General features: G+C 41.8%; 1 protein-coding gene across 1 annotated transcript in view; it reads right to left on the reverse strand.

Annotated features, from left to right (window-relative positions):
* Positions 1-2,591: 2,591 nt before the first annotated feature.
* Positions 2,592-20,131, reverse strand: part of efna3b (ephrin-A3b) — a 67,128-nt gene continuing 49,588 nt past the window's right edge. The window contains exons 3-6 of the mRNA XM_005732104.2: positions 14,979-15,271; positions 13,661-13,726; positions 12,613-12,690; positions 2,592-4,222 (exon numbers count right to left, since the gene is read on the reverse strand). Of these exons, the coding sequence (XP_005732161.1) occupies positions 4,104-4,222; positions 12,613-12,690; positions 13,661-13,726; positions 14,979-15,271 (556 nt within the window). The 3' untranslated portion in view covers positions 2,592-4,103. The remainder of the gene's footprint in view (positions 4,223-12,612; positions 12,691-13,660; positions 13,727-14,978; positions 15,272-20,131) is intronic.

The raw sequence follows: 20,131 nt of genomic DNA on the forward strand, positions 1-20,131 counted from the left end.
TTCTGTATAATCTCATCTTTCTAAATGTCTAACTCTGCATTTCACATCTCCATCTCCTTCTATACCCCAACTCTATCTGTTTATCTCAACCCTTGTGCTGTCCTGTCACTCAGTGGTGAATACGTTACCTCTACCTATACGACAGAAACCTGTTGCATAACATCACAGCCTTTAAGCTTGGCTGCACTCTGACATCAGGAGCAGCATTATCCCTCCATCAGCCGGTCCAGACGTACAGGTACACACTGCTGCCCTGTCCCATTGTCATTCAAATGTTGGGTTGGTGATTGAAGTGCTTATCTCTCCTAATCGGAGTGTGTAAAGGTATTACTGCAGAGGGAGAGCCTTGCCACACCAACTTTGATATGGAAAATCACATCTGTGAGCTCCCAAACAACATTATCTACAGAGAACTGAGTATACCAGATAAAACCTTTTTTCTGCAACCCCTCCATCTGTTGTCTTGGATTAGCTCCATGCTTATTTTGTTTTTTTTAGATCCTCAAAGACTTAGAGAGCAGGGAGGGTGAGGGAGATTAACAGGGGGAAGCAAATAAAGAGGCGAACACACGTCTTGTTAAAAGTAACATTTGTAAGCTTATTATTTTGTTATCATGATCATTGTTATAACCTCTGTTATGGTTCGTTCAGTTTACAGTTTATTTTCAAGTTCATTTAAAGTCATTCCAGTCGAAGGTAAACATGATTGTAATTGTTGTTTCCAACACTAGTAAATGCTTTTATTGTTTTGCCAGACAACAATCGGTCACATTTTCTCATTCATACGCACACATGGAAAGATCAGAAACAAAGAGTCTGTCGCTCGCTCACTCACTCGCTCTCTCTCAATAATTTGCACACACGAACGCACCCATGAACACACATACATGTTTTCTCGCCCGCGTGTCTGAGTTCTTAAGTGCAACTTCTTGAAGAGTGATTTAACCTTTCAAACTCTTCAATTCTCCCATTGGACACCCGAACCCAAACCTTTCCTCCTTCACCCTCCCACCATGAGCTATATGTACACCTGGGGCTGGATCACACATGGTCTTTTAATTGTTTGTTTATTTCCACAGGCACAATCTCTTGTCAGGGTGACATTTCATTAGACTTACTTGCATTCTTTTCAGTTTTTCTTACTAGACATGTTGATCATTTTAACCCATTTAGGTCTCCAAAAAGGCCAAAATAGGTAAAAATTACACCTTTAAAAAGGTTCAAAATATATCTCTGCCTCAGTGAAACATATGCTATCTATATACAATTAATAGCAAACAGACATAGTTTATTTTAAAAGGTTATCACTTTAGTACTTCCCTTTTATAAATCTGGGATTTCTTTAAGATAAAAGCACATGGCCAAAATGAAAACGAGAACAGCTAAAACAGATAACAAATACCAACTTTCTGTCCACACTATAAAATCCTCAACTCAAAAATACTTGATCTTACAATTCCCATGATGCAACTCTGTAACTCCTCTCAGAAGTCATGTCTTGTACAAGCCTATATTTTTCAAATGTCATGGCCCTTACTGATTAAACAAGACATCTATTTAAAATTTCAAGGCTAAAGTTCAGCTTAGTTTACTTATCCGTTTAACTTTTCTAAAGGTTAAAGTTATCATAATTAGGCATGTGGACTGCCAGGAAGCTGTAGCCAGTAGTTGTCTGTTAAGCCACTGAACTGTACCTCTTTCCTGTGCTTGCAGTGTTGGCAAAAGGCTAAAATAATGGCTTCAAAACTGGACTTCACAAACCAATATGTGATGTCACTGTTGCTGTGCCCATCTTTTATTTACAGTCTATACCCCAGAGCCAGAGATTACATTAAAAACGTTCTCACGAGTTCACTAATGCTCCTAATTATCTCCTAACTCATGTATATAGTCACCGGAGCGTCTTTTAAAGGAAATAAAGCGACGCGCCAGTGTTGTTGTTAAAAACATAGTATGCAGCATGACTTTACCTTAAAGTTGAACGAGTTGAAGAGAATCACAGAGTGCAGCCCAGGTTTACATAAAGCTTAACCCAACCCAATTTTCAAACTTTTAAAACCCGTCTTCCCATCTCAACATAAGCAGTTATGTACCACAGCAAACTCAAGAAAACTGAAAATTAAAAAAAAGAAAGGAAAGGAAAACAACCGCAAAGAAAACTGAGCTTCAAGTTTGTAAAAATGCTTACATCACATTTCACCTTGTCAGATTTCAATACATTAGAATTCCATTCTGTTCTGTTGTGACATTTACACGAGTACTTGAACGCCTCACGTACTGGTGGGCGAGCCGCGTGGCGTCAGTCCTTATCGACTAACGGCCAGCTCACAGTCCATCGTCATCATCCTCTTTATTATCATTATAATCAACATCACCTTCATCATTGTTATCAGCTACTATGGTAAGCCATGCCCTACTAGAGTCCATCCGTTGGCAGGGTAGGGTAACCATGGTGAATAAGGTGCTAGTTGCTATGGAAACGCTATTCTGAAGCAACCAACTGGTACATTTGTTTGAGTTTTGGACTGCTGTACCTCCCCACCAAAGCACTTGGTTTGTATGTATAACTTGCTGCTTTAGTCGTGTTTTGATTTTTTTTTTTTTTTTTTTTGCGTTTTCATACTTATAAGATGTACAGTATGTGGATGTATGTATTTTTTTAGGCTGTTAGTACCTTTTAAAATAGTCTCTCTCTCGCTCTCAAACACAGACAAACAGCACACTCGAAATGGTTTTGTTTTTTCCCCACTCGGGCACGCATAAAACACACTCAAACAGAAACGCAAATGTGGCAACTGACATATGGGCGTACAGAGAACAGGGTTGGTAGAGCAGGCCGCTAAACCAACATGGCTTGGACAGGACCTATTTATTGATGCTCGTGTGAGTGACTGCTCCTCCTCTCTCGTCCCCTCCTCCGGGTTCCCCTTCCTCTCCTCTGAACAGCTTGCAGTCGCTTGTGAGGAGCGTAGTATTGCTGAGTGTATCCATGGCTGCTCGATGGCCATCGTGTGCTTCATTAACCTCGGAGCTGGCAGAGGACGAACTGAGTACTTCAAGGAAAAGACAGAAAAGTAGCACAGCAACTTCTAACGTCCACAAACCCTTGCACTGTCTGTCAATGCCACATATTCAGGTTCCTTTCCCCCTCTTCTATCTTTTCCTCAAAATGGTGAGTCGACATTTAAATGCTTTGTATTTTCCCATGACCCCTTTCTGTCCTTTTGCCTTCTGAGCGCTGATGGTGAACACAGAATGACACAGCATAGTGGAAATGGCAACTGAAACACTGGTGGTCTGGAGTCCCAGGGTCTATCTGTGTATGAACTACCGGCTACTTTGACTACATGGGGCCAACATAGTTCATCAGCTGGCTCCATTTTTTTTTCCTCTGTGTGCTGGGAAAAGCTCCCAGCATCAAGATAAACAACAACAAGAACAACAAAAAGGCAATTTCAGTTCAGTACCGCTGAAATCTATATGAATCAGTTCATTTCAGTTCTATTTGTTGCAAGAAACTATGGCAACTAGACTTAAGGATTCTTACAGCCAATCAGATCCAAGGGAAAGTCTTCAAATAGGTTTCAGTTTGGTGGTTGGATTTCATCTTTTTATTAGGATTTGAGCTCCACCTCACCTGTGGAATAAATGCTTTGTGTGGTGTGCAGGATTCAACAAGCTCAACGTTTGGCCTGCTCATGCACACACACACACACATTCACACACACCCACACAGAAACAGAAAAACACACACTCACAAACAGTCTACCCCCACCTGCACCTGTGGGCACAGGCTGACTTTAATGCCAGATATGGTTCAGTCTGTGTCACCAAGTGTCTGAAGGTGCCTGTACTCTGCCAAAACCACACTCCCTCAAACACACAGCTGTACACACACAGACACACACATGCACGCACGCACACAAAGACACACGCACTCCCCCCCCACACACACACACATTGTGATTCTTCCAAACTCTAATTTCAAAGTCTTGCTCCTCTTGCTTTCTGCTCTATTTGCCTCTCCTCTCCTATCCTCTCCTCCGATATTGTACACCTTCCCAAGGCTAGTTGGCATGGTGACGCTAATGGGATGGCCGTTGCTAGGAGATGCAGAGAGCGGCCAAAAAGAGCATCGTCACGGTGAGAAGAAGGCGATCCCTGGATGGGCTGCTTCCACTGACGCTCTTCTCCAGCTTGGGAATAACAGGATTAAATTCAGCTTGAAAAATAAAAGAGAATGAGAAACTATTAGAACGCAACAACAACAGGAGAGAGACAGAGAGATCTTAATTATAATCATGTCAGATGAGAATTTTTCTGTACTTTTAATCCAAGGTTTTATTATTTGGTCATTCAGACGCCGTCTTTAACATCGGCAGCACTCCTTATATTAGCTGCAAAATTTCTATGTCTGATCTTAGACCATGTTAAGGACAGTTTTTTCCAACTTTCCGATGTATCACCACTATAACCACATGCCACTTTATTAGGTACAAATGTTCAGCAATTTGTTCATGCAAATATCTAATCTAATCAACCAATCACATGACAACAATTCAAATGCATTTAGGAACATTAGACAAGTAGTATTAGGTAGTTTCTTTGTACATTTTGGGCTCCTTAACATCAAATGAGCATCATTTAAACACCACAGCGATCCTAAACATTGCTGCTGGCCTGACAATCCCTTTATGACCACACTGTACATATCTTCTGATGGCTGCTTCCAACAGGATAATATGCCACGTCAGAGAGATCAAATCATCTCAAACTGGTTTAATGAACATGAAAAGGAGTTTATTGTACTCAAAGGACCCCAAAATCACAACCTGAAATCCATCTCAATACAGTAGAGCCCCTTTGAGATGTGGTGGAACAGGAGATTCGCATCATGCCTTGTTAAATAGATGCTCTCTAGGCAAAAGAGGTTCAACCCAGTAATACCAAGTGGCTGGAGTACACAATAATACACTAAAATAACAGATAATATAAAATATTAGCAAGAGCCTCTACTAATTGAGACTTCAGCTAAACTTCGGGGTACAAAATGTAGGCACTTTTTCCCCCTCAGGTGGTGTGGCTGGGATGTGTTATTCTGTATAGCAAAGTATCACAGGGTGCAGTACCCAAACACACTGAGCCTTTCAGGATTTCTGTTGGTGTGTTTTTAGTTTTAAACAAGCATTGTTATTTCAGCTAACTGCTATCTCTTGTTACCTGGCCTCTGTACCAGGACTACAGCTGGCTTCAAATGGACCACTTTGTTTTACAGTACACTCCACTGACACAAAACAGTCACAAGTCCTAAAGAAATATCTTGATTTTTGAAACAAGAATACCATGCTTACGCAATCCACAAAGCATAAGTCTGCATTATGTTGTTGTTCAAAGTCTGGCTCTTTGTCTCAGACGACATGTTGCCCATCCCTGTCTTAGATCATCTGACCAGATGCTCCAGGTGGTTTCAAGTCCAAGTTACAAACAAAGAGGTTTTGTACTTTTTCAGCTGGCACCTCTAAGCATCGGAACAGACTACCCGTTCATATCAGATCTGTCCTACATTTTTCCCCTCTAAATCCTCGCTTAAGACCTACCTGTCTGACAGAATTGAGACCCGTATGTAATTGGGTAGGCAATGTAATAAAGCGATTACTCTTTAGATTATCTATTGCCCAGTTGTCTTTTTTCCCTGTGTTTTGGTGGCATACTTCTGCAACACTTTTTTGCTGCTTTGAAGCGTTCTCTATAAATAAAACTCGGCTCATCCTTCAGTGGAACATTTAAAAGCGTTTATCTGGCTTCCTAAATGTGCTATAATCTGGTTTCACAGCACAACTTTTTCTCAAATGTGACAAAAAAAATGATGACAACCCAAGAGAACAAAAGGCAGCTTTCAGTCTTACTCCCACTGAAATATGGTCAGTCTGCACTAAAAACAACACAAAGACTGCAGCTGTTACCAGACAGCTTTCATTGTTCTAATAAGGTGACACATTGCCCATCATACCTGAGACATAAATCTACTGTATGCACTGTAATACCCCTGCCCCAATACCCCTGCACTTACACCTGGAAACAGGCTAAAAATAGGTTTCTTGAGGGCAACACACCAAACTTTGATGTCTAGTCAAAGTGAGAAACACATGACCGAGCAGACAGTTTGCTACAAGCCTGCACCTATGAGACACACGCAGGGGCAGACACTCCCTCTGTAGTCATTTGATTAATAAGACTGGAGACCAGACAGGAGCACAATTTTCTGTCTGTACAGAAGGTCCCTGATGCTGATTAGCAACTATTGTGTTTACGGTCTGATGGCATTGAAATAAAGCAGGGCTGCTCTCAGTGTTTCCACTCGTCGCTGTATCTATCTCCAGAATATTTCCAGCTGCTCCGTGGGTCAGACAGGAGAGTAATGACTCTCTGACACCTGGTTTTAGAGATGGGCTTCTCTGGTATGCTTTGCCAGCCAGTCTAATGAGGTCCATGCAGCAGCGGAGCTCAGGTTAAATGCTTTGACCGTGGTGTAACCGAGTATGCAGCTGAGGGGTCAGGACACTGTGCGGCTTCAAACTGTTGTTTTGGTGCTGACTGACAGAGGAATGTGGTTTTGTAGACACCAACAGCAGACGGCAGAGCATCTCGTACAACTGGTTCCAAAGTGAGGCTCTGCTAATCGCCCCATTACACAGAGACACACAGACACTCATAGTCTGCCACTGCTGTTAATAACCGTATAATTATTGGCGTACAAGTTGTTTGTGCAAAGGTCATGTGAGGTGCATTGTGACCTTCTGACATGCTGGGCTGAGCTAAACATACAAACGTCTGCATGTACATATTACAGTGCACAAAAAGCAAGTAGCATCTACCTAATAATTAAGCTCAGACAGCTGTAAGTGTCTATAAATCTGGAAGTCACGAAATGCAGTGTTGTGCAAAAGTCTTGAGCCACCCATCATATTTCCTGGGAAACTTGCCAAGACATTTTTGAAACATGTGTAAACCAAAATGGAAATATAGTATATTAGGCAAAAACAAAGTTTTTACAGTTCTAATGAGCTTGAAAATCACCACCTTTATACTTCTACACAGCCTGAATTCTCTGAGACAAGCTTTCCTGTCATTTCTTCAGGAATAGTTTTCCAGGCTTCTTGAAGGACATTCAAAACTCTTCCTTGGATGTTGGCTGCCTTTTCTTCTGTTCTCTGTCAAGATGATCCCACACTGCTTCAATAATGTTGAGGGCTGGGCTCTGGTGAGGCCAATCCATGATTGATGGTGTTCCACTGTGTGTTTTTCTATTTAGGTGTATGTTTGCAGCACAGGCAGTGTGTTTGGGATCATTCTCACGCCAATCAGATGCTTTGCAGATGGTATTTAATTTAAATCAAATCAGAATCAGAAATTTCTCATTTGGATTCATCACTCCATCAGACCTGTTGCTCCCATTTTTGTGTAATTTGGCTATTTCTCCCTGTTTCCCTTCCATAAGCTTCTTTAAGAGTGGCTTCATTACAGCCACTCTTCCACTGATGAAGCTTCAGTACAGTAGATGGAACAGCTGAATATCTAGATGCATCTTTCCTGTGTCAGGTCTTTGCATGATTTCCGGATGCTGGTATAGATACTATTTTAGAGCTGTCACTTGTTTGTCCACCACTTGTCCAGTTTCCTCAGTTTTTTTTTACAGAAAGCACTACACACCCGAAAGAGATATTTTATTCTGTCAAACTATATTATCTTTGACATTTTTCATAGACTCAGATAAAGAAATGAAAGGAAATCGTGTGTTTTTGCTACAAGCTGCTAATAATAAAGAGTCTAAAGATGTGCCAACACACAATACTGGTTCATCCCTTGAGTTAAATAAATAAATTGAGTGATTAATAGCTCAGTGATAAAGGACTTAACAAAAAAATCATCTGAAATTTCCCGCAGACAGAAAGACTATACTGAAAATTAGTGAAAAATCAGCCAATGCCCAAAGAAAAACTTTGAAAGACTTTCAGGAAGCCTGGAGAACCATTGCTCACGGCCGCTTTTTAAAAACTGCAAGAAAGTCTCCTTGGAAGCCAAATATAGAGTTGATCGTCAGCTTCAGGAGACGTGAAGAGGAACCTGCTCCGCTTTGCATAAGTGGAAACATTGTAGAGAGAGTGCCCAGCTTTAAATTCCTCGGCACACTCATCTCACACGGACTCTAAACACAACCTCTCGCGTGAAGAAGACACAGAAGCCATTTGACTTCTTAGAAACACTGCAAAGAGCAAACCTGCCCAAACAGCTGCTTGTGTCCTTCTACCACAGCTCGGTGGAGTATACTTAGCCTGGCATCTTGGTGTGGTATGCCAGCTGCACCGAGGCTGACAAGAAAGCTGTTCAGAGAGTCATTAAATCAACATAGAGGACAACCAGCTACCTTCACTCGAGCAGGTCTACAGACAATCAAGGTCCAAACGGCAATCTATCCATCTGTAGCACTCAGAGACAGGCTTCAAATTTCATTGTACTCCCATATAATCAAAAATAAAGGCATTCTATTCTAAAATATAAGAAAATAAGAGTAGCTTTTGCACAGTGCTGTAGCTTAGACTGGATTACGTCTGTCTAATCTGTGTTTGTGAAGGAGTGTGTGAGCTAAATCCTCTTTTATACACATTTTATACTACATTATGTTACTGTGGGAGTATAAATCTGACCTTATTCTGTATTTTATGAATACTGAATAATTTAAAAAGAACTTTTACAGCATTATGCAATTCAGTAGAAACGTCCTGGCATAAATAATTTAAGAGTGACTTTGTTGACACTGTGAGATGTGTTGAGTCTTCTCAGAGCTTATAATTTGTGGCGCTCTTGCATCAGAAAGCCCTCATTAAAGGGGCACTGCAGTGATTTAGTACTGCATTTTTACAGAGACGCAGGTTAGAAAAAAAAACAAACACACAAAAACTGTGACCGAGACTGTTACAAGAGCGCCTTTCATCAGATCCCGCCTGACTGGTTCATACACACGTCTTTCAACATAGTCTTTATTTAACAAACATCTCGCAGAGCCTCCGAAGACAATAGTCAACTGTCTGCAAAAGCCGCGCAGCTCTCGCCGCGACTAGTAAACAGAGTTTGACATGCTAAATCAGAGGCAGGTTACTTAAAAATAAAGAGCGAACGTTAGCTAAACAAACACTGGCTGTCCAAACAAACGCCACAAACAAACAGCTGTTAGATTGCTGAAGAAATTCAAAAGAAACTGACAGCAGACCGCATGCATGTATGCAAATAATTACGCTTTCCAGGAGTTTAACTGCAAGTAAACAGAATCATTAGCAGTGACATTTGGAAGGGATAAATGGTAAGCTCGAGTTATTCATGTTATTGGGCAAATAATAAATAAAACACATTTTAAATATTTACTTATTTGTTACACTTTGCTCCAGAATGCACTCGACCATCTTGCTTCTGTTTTTCTCGTGTAATCTTAGCTTTGTAAACCAAATATTTAAGGCGTGTTTAAAGGTTGCAATTGTGTTATTCAGCTCTCCCATACACCACAAAAATGCACAAATAGGTTTGCACGTTACAGCAGACGTGTAAGCTTGCCAGATAGAGGTAGTTTAAACTGGTTGAGTGCAAACTGTCTCACAACTCTTTCTACAAATTGACCTAAAAAACAGTGACAGGTACTTTCACACCTAAGTCCAGCTAAAACAGTTGTTTTTCACTTTTGGGGCAGTTCGATTGGAGAGGTGTGATCATTCACGTACAGATAGACCCCCCGCTTTTTTTTTTCTTTTTTTTTTCGAAAAAAGGTCCTCACAACAATCCGAAATAAGTTTATTTGTGATGAGCACGGGCTCTTGACCTCGATGCAACTACCGGGTGACCTGGAGTTTGAGCTCCTGTAGCCAGGTGTGCTGTAATGTAGCAGGGCTCACAAACTGCCGTCCTAAACACCTGACTTTCCTCTCACCTCTGCTTTGCCAGCTATATCTTAACACCCAGTGGGCTGAACTTTCACACATCCCTTGCAGTGGCACATCATGATTACCTGCTACCTTTTTTCCTCAAAAAGAAACCAAAGCATAGGGAGAATTTACAAAATTTACAAACTGCAGGTATGAAAACGTTGATCTGTAACTGTGCTGTCTTCTGATGCCAAGTACCTTAAACACACTGTGCTCATAGGAATAGTAATTGCTACAACAAGCCCCATTAACAAGAACACGCTACAGATTTTTCTACTAATGGCCAGAGCTGATCATCGGATGCAGTAATCTGAGCCAACAGGGTGGGAAAATGAGCGTCCTCCCACTGAAAGCCTTCAGTAATCGCACGGTTGCACGGGGAGCAGCTAGCGCCATTCCATCTGCGTTGTAAATGAGATCTAAATGAAATCTAATGCTAGTGGCCGTATTCAGCAGGGAACCACATTGATTGAAAGGGGAAGGTGCCCAGGAAATAAACTGCGAGGAGAGAAGGGGGGAGAAAGACACGGGTGGGTTCCAATACGCAACATTTGAGTCATTTCAACATTTCTACACACAATAATCAGGCAGATTTGAACTGCGCAGTCTGTGTGAAACTTCAGTAACAGTAATTAAAACTACGATGTGAGGACGTCTGACCGGCAGCCAGGAGGACTGAGAGCGAAGGAGGAGAACAGGAAACTGTACCACTTCTTTGTCTTCAGCTCATTTCGCAGCTCCCTGCTGATCTTCTCACTTCCTCTCACACCACTTGGGTTATCGTATTAATTTAATTGGCAACACAGCACTACAGGTGAAAAAGACCCATAGGGGCTGGGGTAATTTCTTTTCAGCTATTGTGTTAGCCGCTCACTATCAACAGTACAGCTAGAGTGCCATGTCCTCGAGCTGTCTCTATCAGTTTAACACATTAAATGTAGATATTCTTCTGTTGAAATGATCTTTAATGTCCTTTTCCTTCACATAAAAAATCTGTACATGTGTAGCGAACAGATTTTATTTTGCAATAATCATGTTTTGCATTTACTGTATTAGAAAAGAAAGCAAGGAAGGACCAAGTACTGAGGAAATGTGATAAGAATATATCATACATATTGTAATATATTGTTGCTAAGTAGCGAATGGGAATTTTTACCCCCTAAAATTGTTTTGGCATAAAAATATTTCAAACTTTTTTTAATATCACTGTGATAGTATTAATGAATACCATAAAACCTAAGATAAATATCGCTTCGGGGCGGGAAAAGTATTAAACGAGGGAAAAACTCAATTTCACACATCAAAAGGTGAATAAACTGAGTTTAGGTGGCTTTCTCCACGACTGCATTGCTACTTGTGCTCTCGGAGGAAAAACGGAAGATGGGAATTAAAAGGCAGAGGCATGAGGAGGGCATAGAGAAAGGAGATGGAGTGAGAGTGAAATAAGATGAAAGAATGATGAGAGGAAAAAGAAGCGAGGGAGCGGTATCTCACAGAAACTCGCATGACCTGCAGCTATTTGCCGCAGCCAGTCATGAGTTTTCTTACGACAATTATTAGAACAAACTGACTTACACGCGTGCGCGCATGCGAGCGCGCGCACACACAAACACTCAGGCACACGGGGAGATTAACAACAACGCAACGCCATATTTTACAAGATACCTTGGAGGAGAGCGTGTGATAGCTAGACAGGATTATGATTGATACCAGCATGCCTGGTTGTGTAACGGCTGCTGGATAGGTAGGCCAAGCTACCTGCATGTTGTTACTGTGTTGCTATGCTGTTGCCACAACACTAAAAATCAACAATATGAACAGGTGATCCCAAAGTCTGTCATTTTTTGATTTACTTCTTCGCTTCTCTCTTAAATCGCTGCCAACAGATTTCACATTATACACACGATCAATTTAATCATATAACTCCAAATCGGAGCAACACAACGACAAACAGGAAGCACTTCCAAACGGGCAGGGGCTATCTGAATACGGGATATCTAAAGAGGCCCCGCTTTTCTGAATGAATTTTATACTTTTTGTTGTAAATTTTCAAGAAACTCTGTGTTCTCTGCTCATCTGGGTGAAAACGGCATGAAATGTGTGAAATGAATATTCATGTCGTTGTTTAGCAGGATCAGCAGCTTGCCAAGCCAGCTGGCGCTGTGAAGTTAACTGCGCTGAATATCATTTCACTTGGTTAGCCACTTTTGATGCTGCACAGTCGCACTGCCATCTATATCAATATCATTGGTCAGCCAGCTGACGCGTTCAAAGAATAATGCTGATGATCTTCTACCATATGCGTTTTTTTTAAAAATTGCAAGCAAATCCAATACAAGCGTGTCGTATCCATGTTTGCAATAATCCACTGCTGAAAATACAGCGAGCAGCATTAATAGGAAGTTGTTATTCCATATTTTCAGTCACTTAATATTTCAGACTAATAACTAATACATTGTTGCTTGTTTATGAATTTATGAACTCTGCTTTGACTTCAATGAGACGTTGAAGGCAAATAATCTGATTTCCTTGATTTGGTACTAAAGTGATCAAAATCAGAGTCTGTCGCTGTTTTTGTGAATCGAGCTGCAACAGACAGATGTGTCTTACACTTCCTGAACTTCCTGTGTGTATTACTCACCAAGCTCATCAATTTTTAGGCCTGGTCTAAGCGTGTAGACTCCATCTGTAGGCCCTGGCTCATCATCCACATCAGAAGCTGTGTGTGTGAGAGAGAGAGAAAGAGAGAGAGAGAGTGAAAAGTAATTGAGCTGAAAAAAAAAGGGAGCAGGGGTTAAACTATTGCTCCAACCAAGAGGACTTTAATTACTTCCAACATGACATCCAATAGAGTGGCATGACAAGGGTGCAGGGTTGAAAAACCCCACAGCACACCGACTGACAAGCCACAATATCACAAGAAGCCCTGACAAAAAGATAGAGAGAGACGGGGAAAAGAGGGAATGTGAGGAGAGGCAGATCAAACTGAAGAGAGTCAGTGTGTGAAAAGGGATGGAGAGTGATGGAGTTGTGGGGGTGAAAGAGGGAGGAGAGGTTAATACTACAAAGGACCGGACAGGCCAGGGATCAAAGTCTGTGTGTGTGTGTGTGTGTGTGTGTGTGTGTGTGTGTGTGTGTGTGTGTGTGTGTGTGAAAGTGAGTGAGAGCGGGTCGAGAGATTGAAGGGTGGCAGGAGAGCGAGAGAGGATAACACTACATATACATAGCCACCCACTGACCGCACACGGCAATAAATGGATTCTGACAGGGAGAGAGGGAGGAGGGGTGGAAGAGAGAGGGAGAGGAGTGGAGAGGAAGCAGGAGGGGGTTGAGGGCCTTCAAAGCTGAAGCTGCTCCCTTTTTTTGCTGCTGTAAAGAGAGGGGGAGAGAGAGAAAGTGAAAGAAGAGTGAGACGGGGAAGAAGAGAAAAAAGAGGAGCTGGGACGTGGGGGGCTATGCTGTGAGTGAAAATGCTGCAGGAGACTCAGCAGCAGTATTAATAGCTCTGCCTGTTTTAGGCTGTATTTAGATTGTGTGTGCATCTGTATGCAGAGAGGGTGTGAGTTCGTTGGGAGCCTGGTGCTTTCCAGATGGGCAGAGTGGCCAGATGGGTCCAGGTAAAGCCTGCGAACAAGTCCAAGCATTATAGGTCAAACATCACCCCCCCAAACACAAAGCAGGAGACTTACCCGTGGAGCAGCAGACGTACACTCGTAGTCTCAGACAGGCGCGTCCGTGGTGATGAGTGGGCGTGGCTGCACAACAAAATAATACACAATAAATTAAATGCCGTGTGCACTTTTGTTACAGAGCTTGTACTTAAATATAGCCAGAATTAACCGTTTGGGACACTATTATCATGCATTTGTTAAACAGAAAAACAATCAGCCAGATGTTATGTTACTACTACTTGACTAATCAACCGGCTGGCAATCAGCGACACAAAACAATGACTCGAGAAGGTGGGTAGAATGTTTTATTGCATGCGACTCACTGTGGTGTATAGTTAAGTGTTGGATTTTTCATGTGAAGCAGTGAGAGCAGTGGTCTGAAAATGTTAGGATGGCACATGATTCTTGTAGATTTGCTCACTTACCTACCAGAATCCTACGTTAATATTACCAAACCCACAAATACACACAAATATGTACAGGAGTAAATGAGTACTGCACCGATTATACAGTCAGTAATATCTGTTTTGGCACTGTTTTATGACAGGCTAAAAGTTCATTATTTATACAGTGGCTTGTTGGCACAAGGTGCTGCAAGTTAATTTGATTAGCAATCAACAAAATGGATGAGCCTGCACGGCTGCAGGGCGATATGATTAAATGTGAGGCTGCAATTTGTCATCCCCATATTACTCGAGGACATGACTTGGATGATCGAGCCGAATATTCAAAGATAAAATGTCATGAGCCTGTGCCTTCTCGGCTGACTCTGTATGGCTACAAGTGTTTTTGTTGTGCTGCATCTCCCTCTCTCCCCTTCCGCGCACTGCGCTCTACCGGGGCGGAGTCATGACGGCTCCAGCCCCTGGCTCGGACACCTGCAAACAATCATCTCACTCACTTCTTAAGGCGGCTGCTGAGAGTGCTTCCTCGCTGGATTATTGTGTAACACTCATTTCTCGCCAGCCTGAGGACCGCCGTTCGGTGACCTAAAGACCAGAGCCCGAGCTACCTGAGCTTCAGTGGATTGTGTATATAGCCGTTCCCTTCCCGTGCCTGTGTTCCCCGGAGACCCTCTTCCTGTGCCCCCTCACTTGTATATACCCGCACCTGGTGTCTACGTGTAAATAAAATTGTGAACCTTAGTGACGGTCTGCCTCCGAGTCTCTCCTGAGCCTGACATAAAAGTTATATGTGTAATATTATAACGAGCAGGGGTTTTTTTAACCTGCTGCTCTGACCTCAATAACATCGTTCTTTAATATTTATATCTAGACATTTACGACATTAGTGAAATTTCTTTTATAAGATATACAGCAGGTTCGATTCCACTCACAGATGTAGTAATACTCCTGGCCGACGTGGAACTCGTAGCCCAGCGAGAAGGCGCTGTAGCGCTGGAACTTCTCGGAGAACTTGATGGGCGCGTGGGGGGCGTGAGGCCGGTTACACTCCCACCGCTTGAAGCCCATCTGGGGATCACAGCTCCTGTAACCGCGGTAGCTGACCATGTAGAGGACGTACTGCTCTCCGGTGCCCACCATGCGCTGGCTGTCGTTGTAATGAGGGCAATAGATGTCCAGGTAGTCGTTGACGTTCACCTGCATTGTGTAGCCCTCCCTACGCAGACTGGACAAGCAGAGAAGCAGCAGAGATTAAATTATTAAACACTCAAAACAGCTACATAAAAATATTACTTGAAATTCTGGCACTTTCTGTCATCATTTACATCATTTTTTTGAAATCAGTGCCATTGCAAAGCTGAACAGAGGTGTTGATGAACACACATTTTACACTCTTTATAATATGAGTGCTAATTTTTGAGTATGTTCGTACACAGATGACACAAACAAACATAAACATGCTTTGGGCATTTCCTCAACACTCAGTATCACATACATCACTGCACAGCAGCAGCAGCAGCGATGTAACATCTCAGATCACTGCACGGGATTTTGTCTTTCGGATGCTTTCTGCTTGAACAATCACCAGGCGTAACACAAATCTTTGTTTCAGAGGTATCGAGTTATTAATACCAGTAAGTGGGTGTGTGCTTAAGGGGGCGAGGGTGTGTATTCGTGGCTGCGGGGCTGCTGCATGCAAAGAATGCGGAGCTGGCTCTTCAGAATGGACTCAAGGCCCCAGGGCCACAGCTCCTTCTCCTGGTGTCAGCGCAGCGTTGTCCCCTAACCCCACTGCTCGTACATCAACCTGAGCGCAACGTTGCACTCACGTCAACCGTCAACGTCCCGGCAACGTTTCTTACCCCCCAAAGCTCATATATCAGCGTCAACCCTAAAAAAGATTCAGCTTGACAGGAAGATAAGGTCTGATTCTGTGTCTGGGAGCTTGTGTGCGCGCCTATGTGTGTGTGTAGTTTCTGTGACAAAGTGAAATAGGTTCTTTCCTGACATCCAAAAGCCCCTTTTTTTCTCCCCATCACAGACACGGGCCCATATCTGTGAGACTGAGACAGGCTGCAGTTGTAAATCATGCACACTCCGATGAGCATGTGCGTACACACATCCGCTCTCGTTCACTCAGACGCTCTAGTGGTGACACCATAAAATCACAAGGGGGCAGCAGTGTGTCATCCTCAGCCCGACTCTGCCTCGCTCCCTCTTTGCCAGTTCTAGGTCATGTCTCCAGGGAGATTATTATTCAATTATTAAATGAAGATCGAAACACTGCTCTCAATGTCTCCTTCTCTCCATCACTTCTTACCGCTCTCTTTAAATCCATCCTGAATTTCTTTTTTTCTCTGACCTCTTCATTTTTCTCTCATCTCTTTCTTTCAGAGCAACCTAAGACTAATTGTTCGACATTCATCCTTTACTCCTTTTGCCTCGTCTCCTATCCACCCCTCTCACTTTCACTCATTACATCACTTAATAGCCTGCAGAGGAGATTTACTTTTTCTGGCATTAGTGGCAGAAAAATGCAGAAAATGCTTTAAGGGAACTATATTTATAGTGAATGCAAAAGAGAGAGACATGGAAAGCAAGCGAGAAAGGACTCGAGTGAGCGATGAGTTTGGTTCCACTAGGGAGGTGTGAATGCAAATTGAGTAGAAGAGGAGTGAAAGCCAGAATAGAGCAGACAAAGAAAAAAAGGGGAAAAAAAGAAGCAATTGGCGAGTTTTATGATACCAAAGAAAAGCAAGTTTTGAAAGATGAAGTGATAATGGCAGAAAAGAAAGTGAGAGAAAATGAGGGGGAGGGCATCTCAGGGCATCTTGAATAATCTGAAAGCAAATCACTCCTCCAAGATAAAAGATGCCACAGGATTCCCACTGTGTATGTCCTGGTTTGGTGTGTAGTAGGTACGAATGAGCATTTCTCCGAGCGTACAGCGCTGCGATTTGCCAGCCATTTATTTGATATCTTGACATCTTTAGGAGCCCCATCTCTGACACGCACACATGTACGCACATAAAATCCTACATAAGTGACTTAACGGCAAAACCAATCTTATATAAAAGTGGCATCAGATCATATAATAGCCTTTGTTTCACGCCGTGGATAATCGGAAAATCAGACCAATTTCAGAGTGAGATTAAAGAGCAGATAAAGCATTGAGGGGGCTTGCATGATATATCATGTCTGCAGTCTTATTCATATATCACAATAATTATACGGCTCTTGCATAAGCAGAAAGACTGATTGCATTAAACAAAAATGATCCAAATTCTGAACTATACACAAGGATTTTTTTTATTATTATTACTCGATTAATGACCAACTACATGACACAGAAGACACGAAAAGCTGAAGAAAAAAAAGCAAAAACCACGCACAATAAATGCAATGTGGCATTTTGAACAATTTTAACAACACAATCAGATTTCATTATATGTTGCTCATATAATAAAAAATACAGTGTGTTTGAATATTCGCTTTAAATGTAGTTATGAATTATGTGAACTGAGACTCTCTCATCAGAAGAATGACCCCGATGAATTTGACAAGTTGAGATCAATTTTAATCAGAAAATATGCAGGTGATAAAAATGAGCCAATAAAGCATGTTTTGGTTTTACTCGAGTGCGTTACACAGTAAGGCATTTTTACATTTTAGTCGATGCATATGTCAGTAAATATAGAAACGTTTCAGTATAAAGCAGTTCAGTTTAACTACGGCTCAAAAGATAACAAATAAACAAAAAGCTTTTAAGCTATAATTTACTGCATGAGTGCGACACTGCATTAGAATCCTGGGTCAGCATTTCCAGTATATGCAAGACGCTGTTAACATGCTTTGCTCACTATATTTTTAACCATAATGGTACACACTAATGTACTCATGTTTTTAGAGAAATGTGTTAATTCTTCTATAAAACACTTTTTTTATTCATTTTTATTTACCAACAAAAAGTCGACTCACAGTTACTGAAATATTGACGACTATCATTCATGTACCAAAACATTCTTTTGAGCAAAGAAGCTGCGACAGTCACGTACCAGCCATATCGTTCCTGCCGTCTGCTTCAAGTCCAAAGAAAATGCAATAAATATTTTAATTTTAAAAACAGATCTCCCTGAGAGTCGTGAGCGAAAGTCGCTCTGGCTGAGAAGACTATCACAAAATGTTCAGCCTCATTTTGGAATTTTCTTTTATTCCCCTCTATGATACCGGAGTTTATTAGATCGTAACGCTTCCTGAAATTCCAAACAAAGAGAGACGCAGCGATACAGCCCAGCAGGTTATGAAAAGTCAGAATGTGCTGCTTGCTGATGCTGCCTCCTGATGCCTCAGTTTCCTTTTGTGTTGAGGCACCACTAATTTCCTCCCTTACAAGTGATACCTGGCTAGGTGACGCTGATAACAGCCAGAGACCTGATGGGACATTTCATCGGCCTGAGCAAAAGTTTCCAAGAGCAAAAGATCACTTGTATACAGATCCGCCAGAGAGATGGAGCGATGGAAAGACGGAGAGAAAGATGAGAAGATTTATAGCATGAGACGAGGGGTAGTTGGGGTTAAAAACAGCAGACTCTAGCAACCAGAGAGCCAAGGGTGATAGCTGGAGGGAGTGAGAGCGAGCAACAGCTAAGAGCAAGATCAAAGTGGGCCTGGATCAATGTCACTACTGTAAAATCACATCAGAGAGTGTGAGGGAGATACAGAGAGAGAGAGAGAGTATGTTGCCTGTATAAATCAGTCATAGGCAACATAATGCCACAGAGTTACCCTCTATCTACTTATTATCTGTGTGGACTGTTGGAGCATCATATATCAATAAAGCACTTGACAGTAAGCGCCATCGTTCCTTTTTGTAACAAGAGCTAGTGGGACTGGCTTACTCTGCTCTTCTGTTGGTTACATGGAAGATTTTGTGGACAGCGGAGGACAATAAGGATAGGTAGAAGCTCAAATATTTAAGTCAGCGAGAGGGTCTCCCCCTTAGGACCATGTTTTTTGTGAGAACAGCACATTGGTCAATATGCTGCATAGTGTATGGCACATCTGTGTGATTCCCATTACGTGGGATACGTGTCCAGGCATAGCTCCACTATTTCACTGTACCAGCAGTGTTTGATTAACTGCTGAAAATGCTCTCATTTGTTACAATTATTCTAATGCAGGGTATTTTAAACAAGGGATGGTGTGAAAGCTCGCTGATGCCCCGGCTAAGGTGGAAAATGTTACTTATTAAGCATATTTTTCTTATGGCTTATTAAACCTTGCCATGACAGGTAAGCAAATGTGGGAGAACGTTACTTTGTAGCAAATTTTAAAATAGCAGCTCAATTTCAGCAGTGGGCTTGAAAATCGCCATGGAAACAAAAGGAAAGACATTAAAAAACACAATGTAACAGTTAGCAAACATTGTTTCTGGGAATAAACGGTCTTTTTTACTGAAGACACTTTGCCACGTTACAATTACTTGTACATAGATATATAAAAAAGAATAAAAAAAGAAGAAATCAAAGAATATAAAAGTAATGCTGCTTCGTTTTAGTGTTCTTAGGCTGTGGATCGCCTGGTTTACCATCACGCTATTACAGAAGTTTGTGGCGCTGTCATTACAGTTGTTCTATTAGTCACACCAGTGGTTTTTCTGACATGATTTTATACACCAAGTCAAAATGCTTGCTGCGAAGAAGGCCATCTGATTGATTTTTCCTTATTAGGGGAATCAGATTTACTTTTAGAGATATCTCTGAAAATGCAACCATGACAGACGCACAGTAATTTGGAGACGTTACATTCTGCCCCTTTCAAAACTATGATAGTGTCAAGATAGTTAAAGAAAGGCCAAGTCTGGCTGTAACAAACTTTCCCTCAGTAACTCTGACTCACTTAGTTTCTGAACTAGAGCTTTTGAACTTTAATACAACATGCTCAATCCGTTTGCTATAAATGACACAAAATGTAACATTGTGGGTTCATGTCAAATACATCACACTCATTTGAATATCCGTCGATGTGTACACATGGTAGAAAAATTTTCAGAATAAAAGTTGAGCCGACTTCACGGATGTTACCT

Source organism: Pundamilia nyererei, unplaced genomic scaffold (assembly GCF_000239375.1).
Source record: "Pundamilia nyererei isolate P.nyererei 1_Seehausen unplaced genomic scaffold, PunNye1.0 scaffold00045, whole genome shotgun sequence".
In the NCBI taxonomy this organism is placed as follows: domain Eukaryota; kingdom Metazoa; phylum Chordata; class Actinopteri; order Cichliformes; family Cichlidae; genus Pundamilia; species Pundamilia nyererei.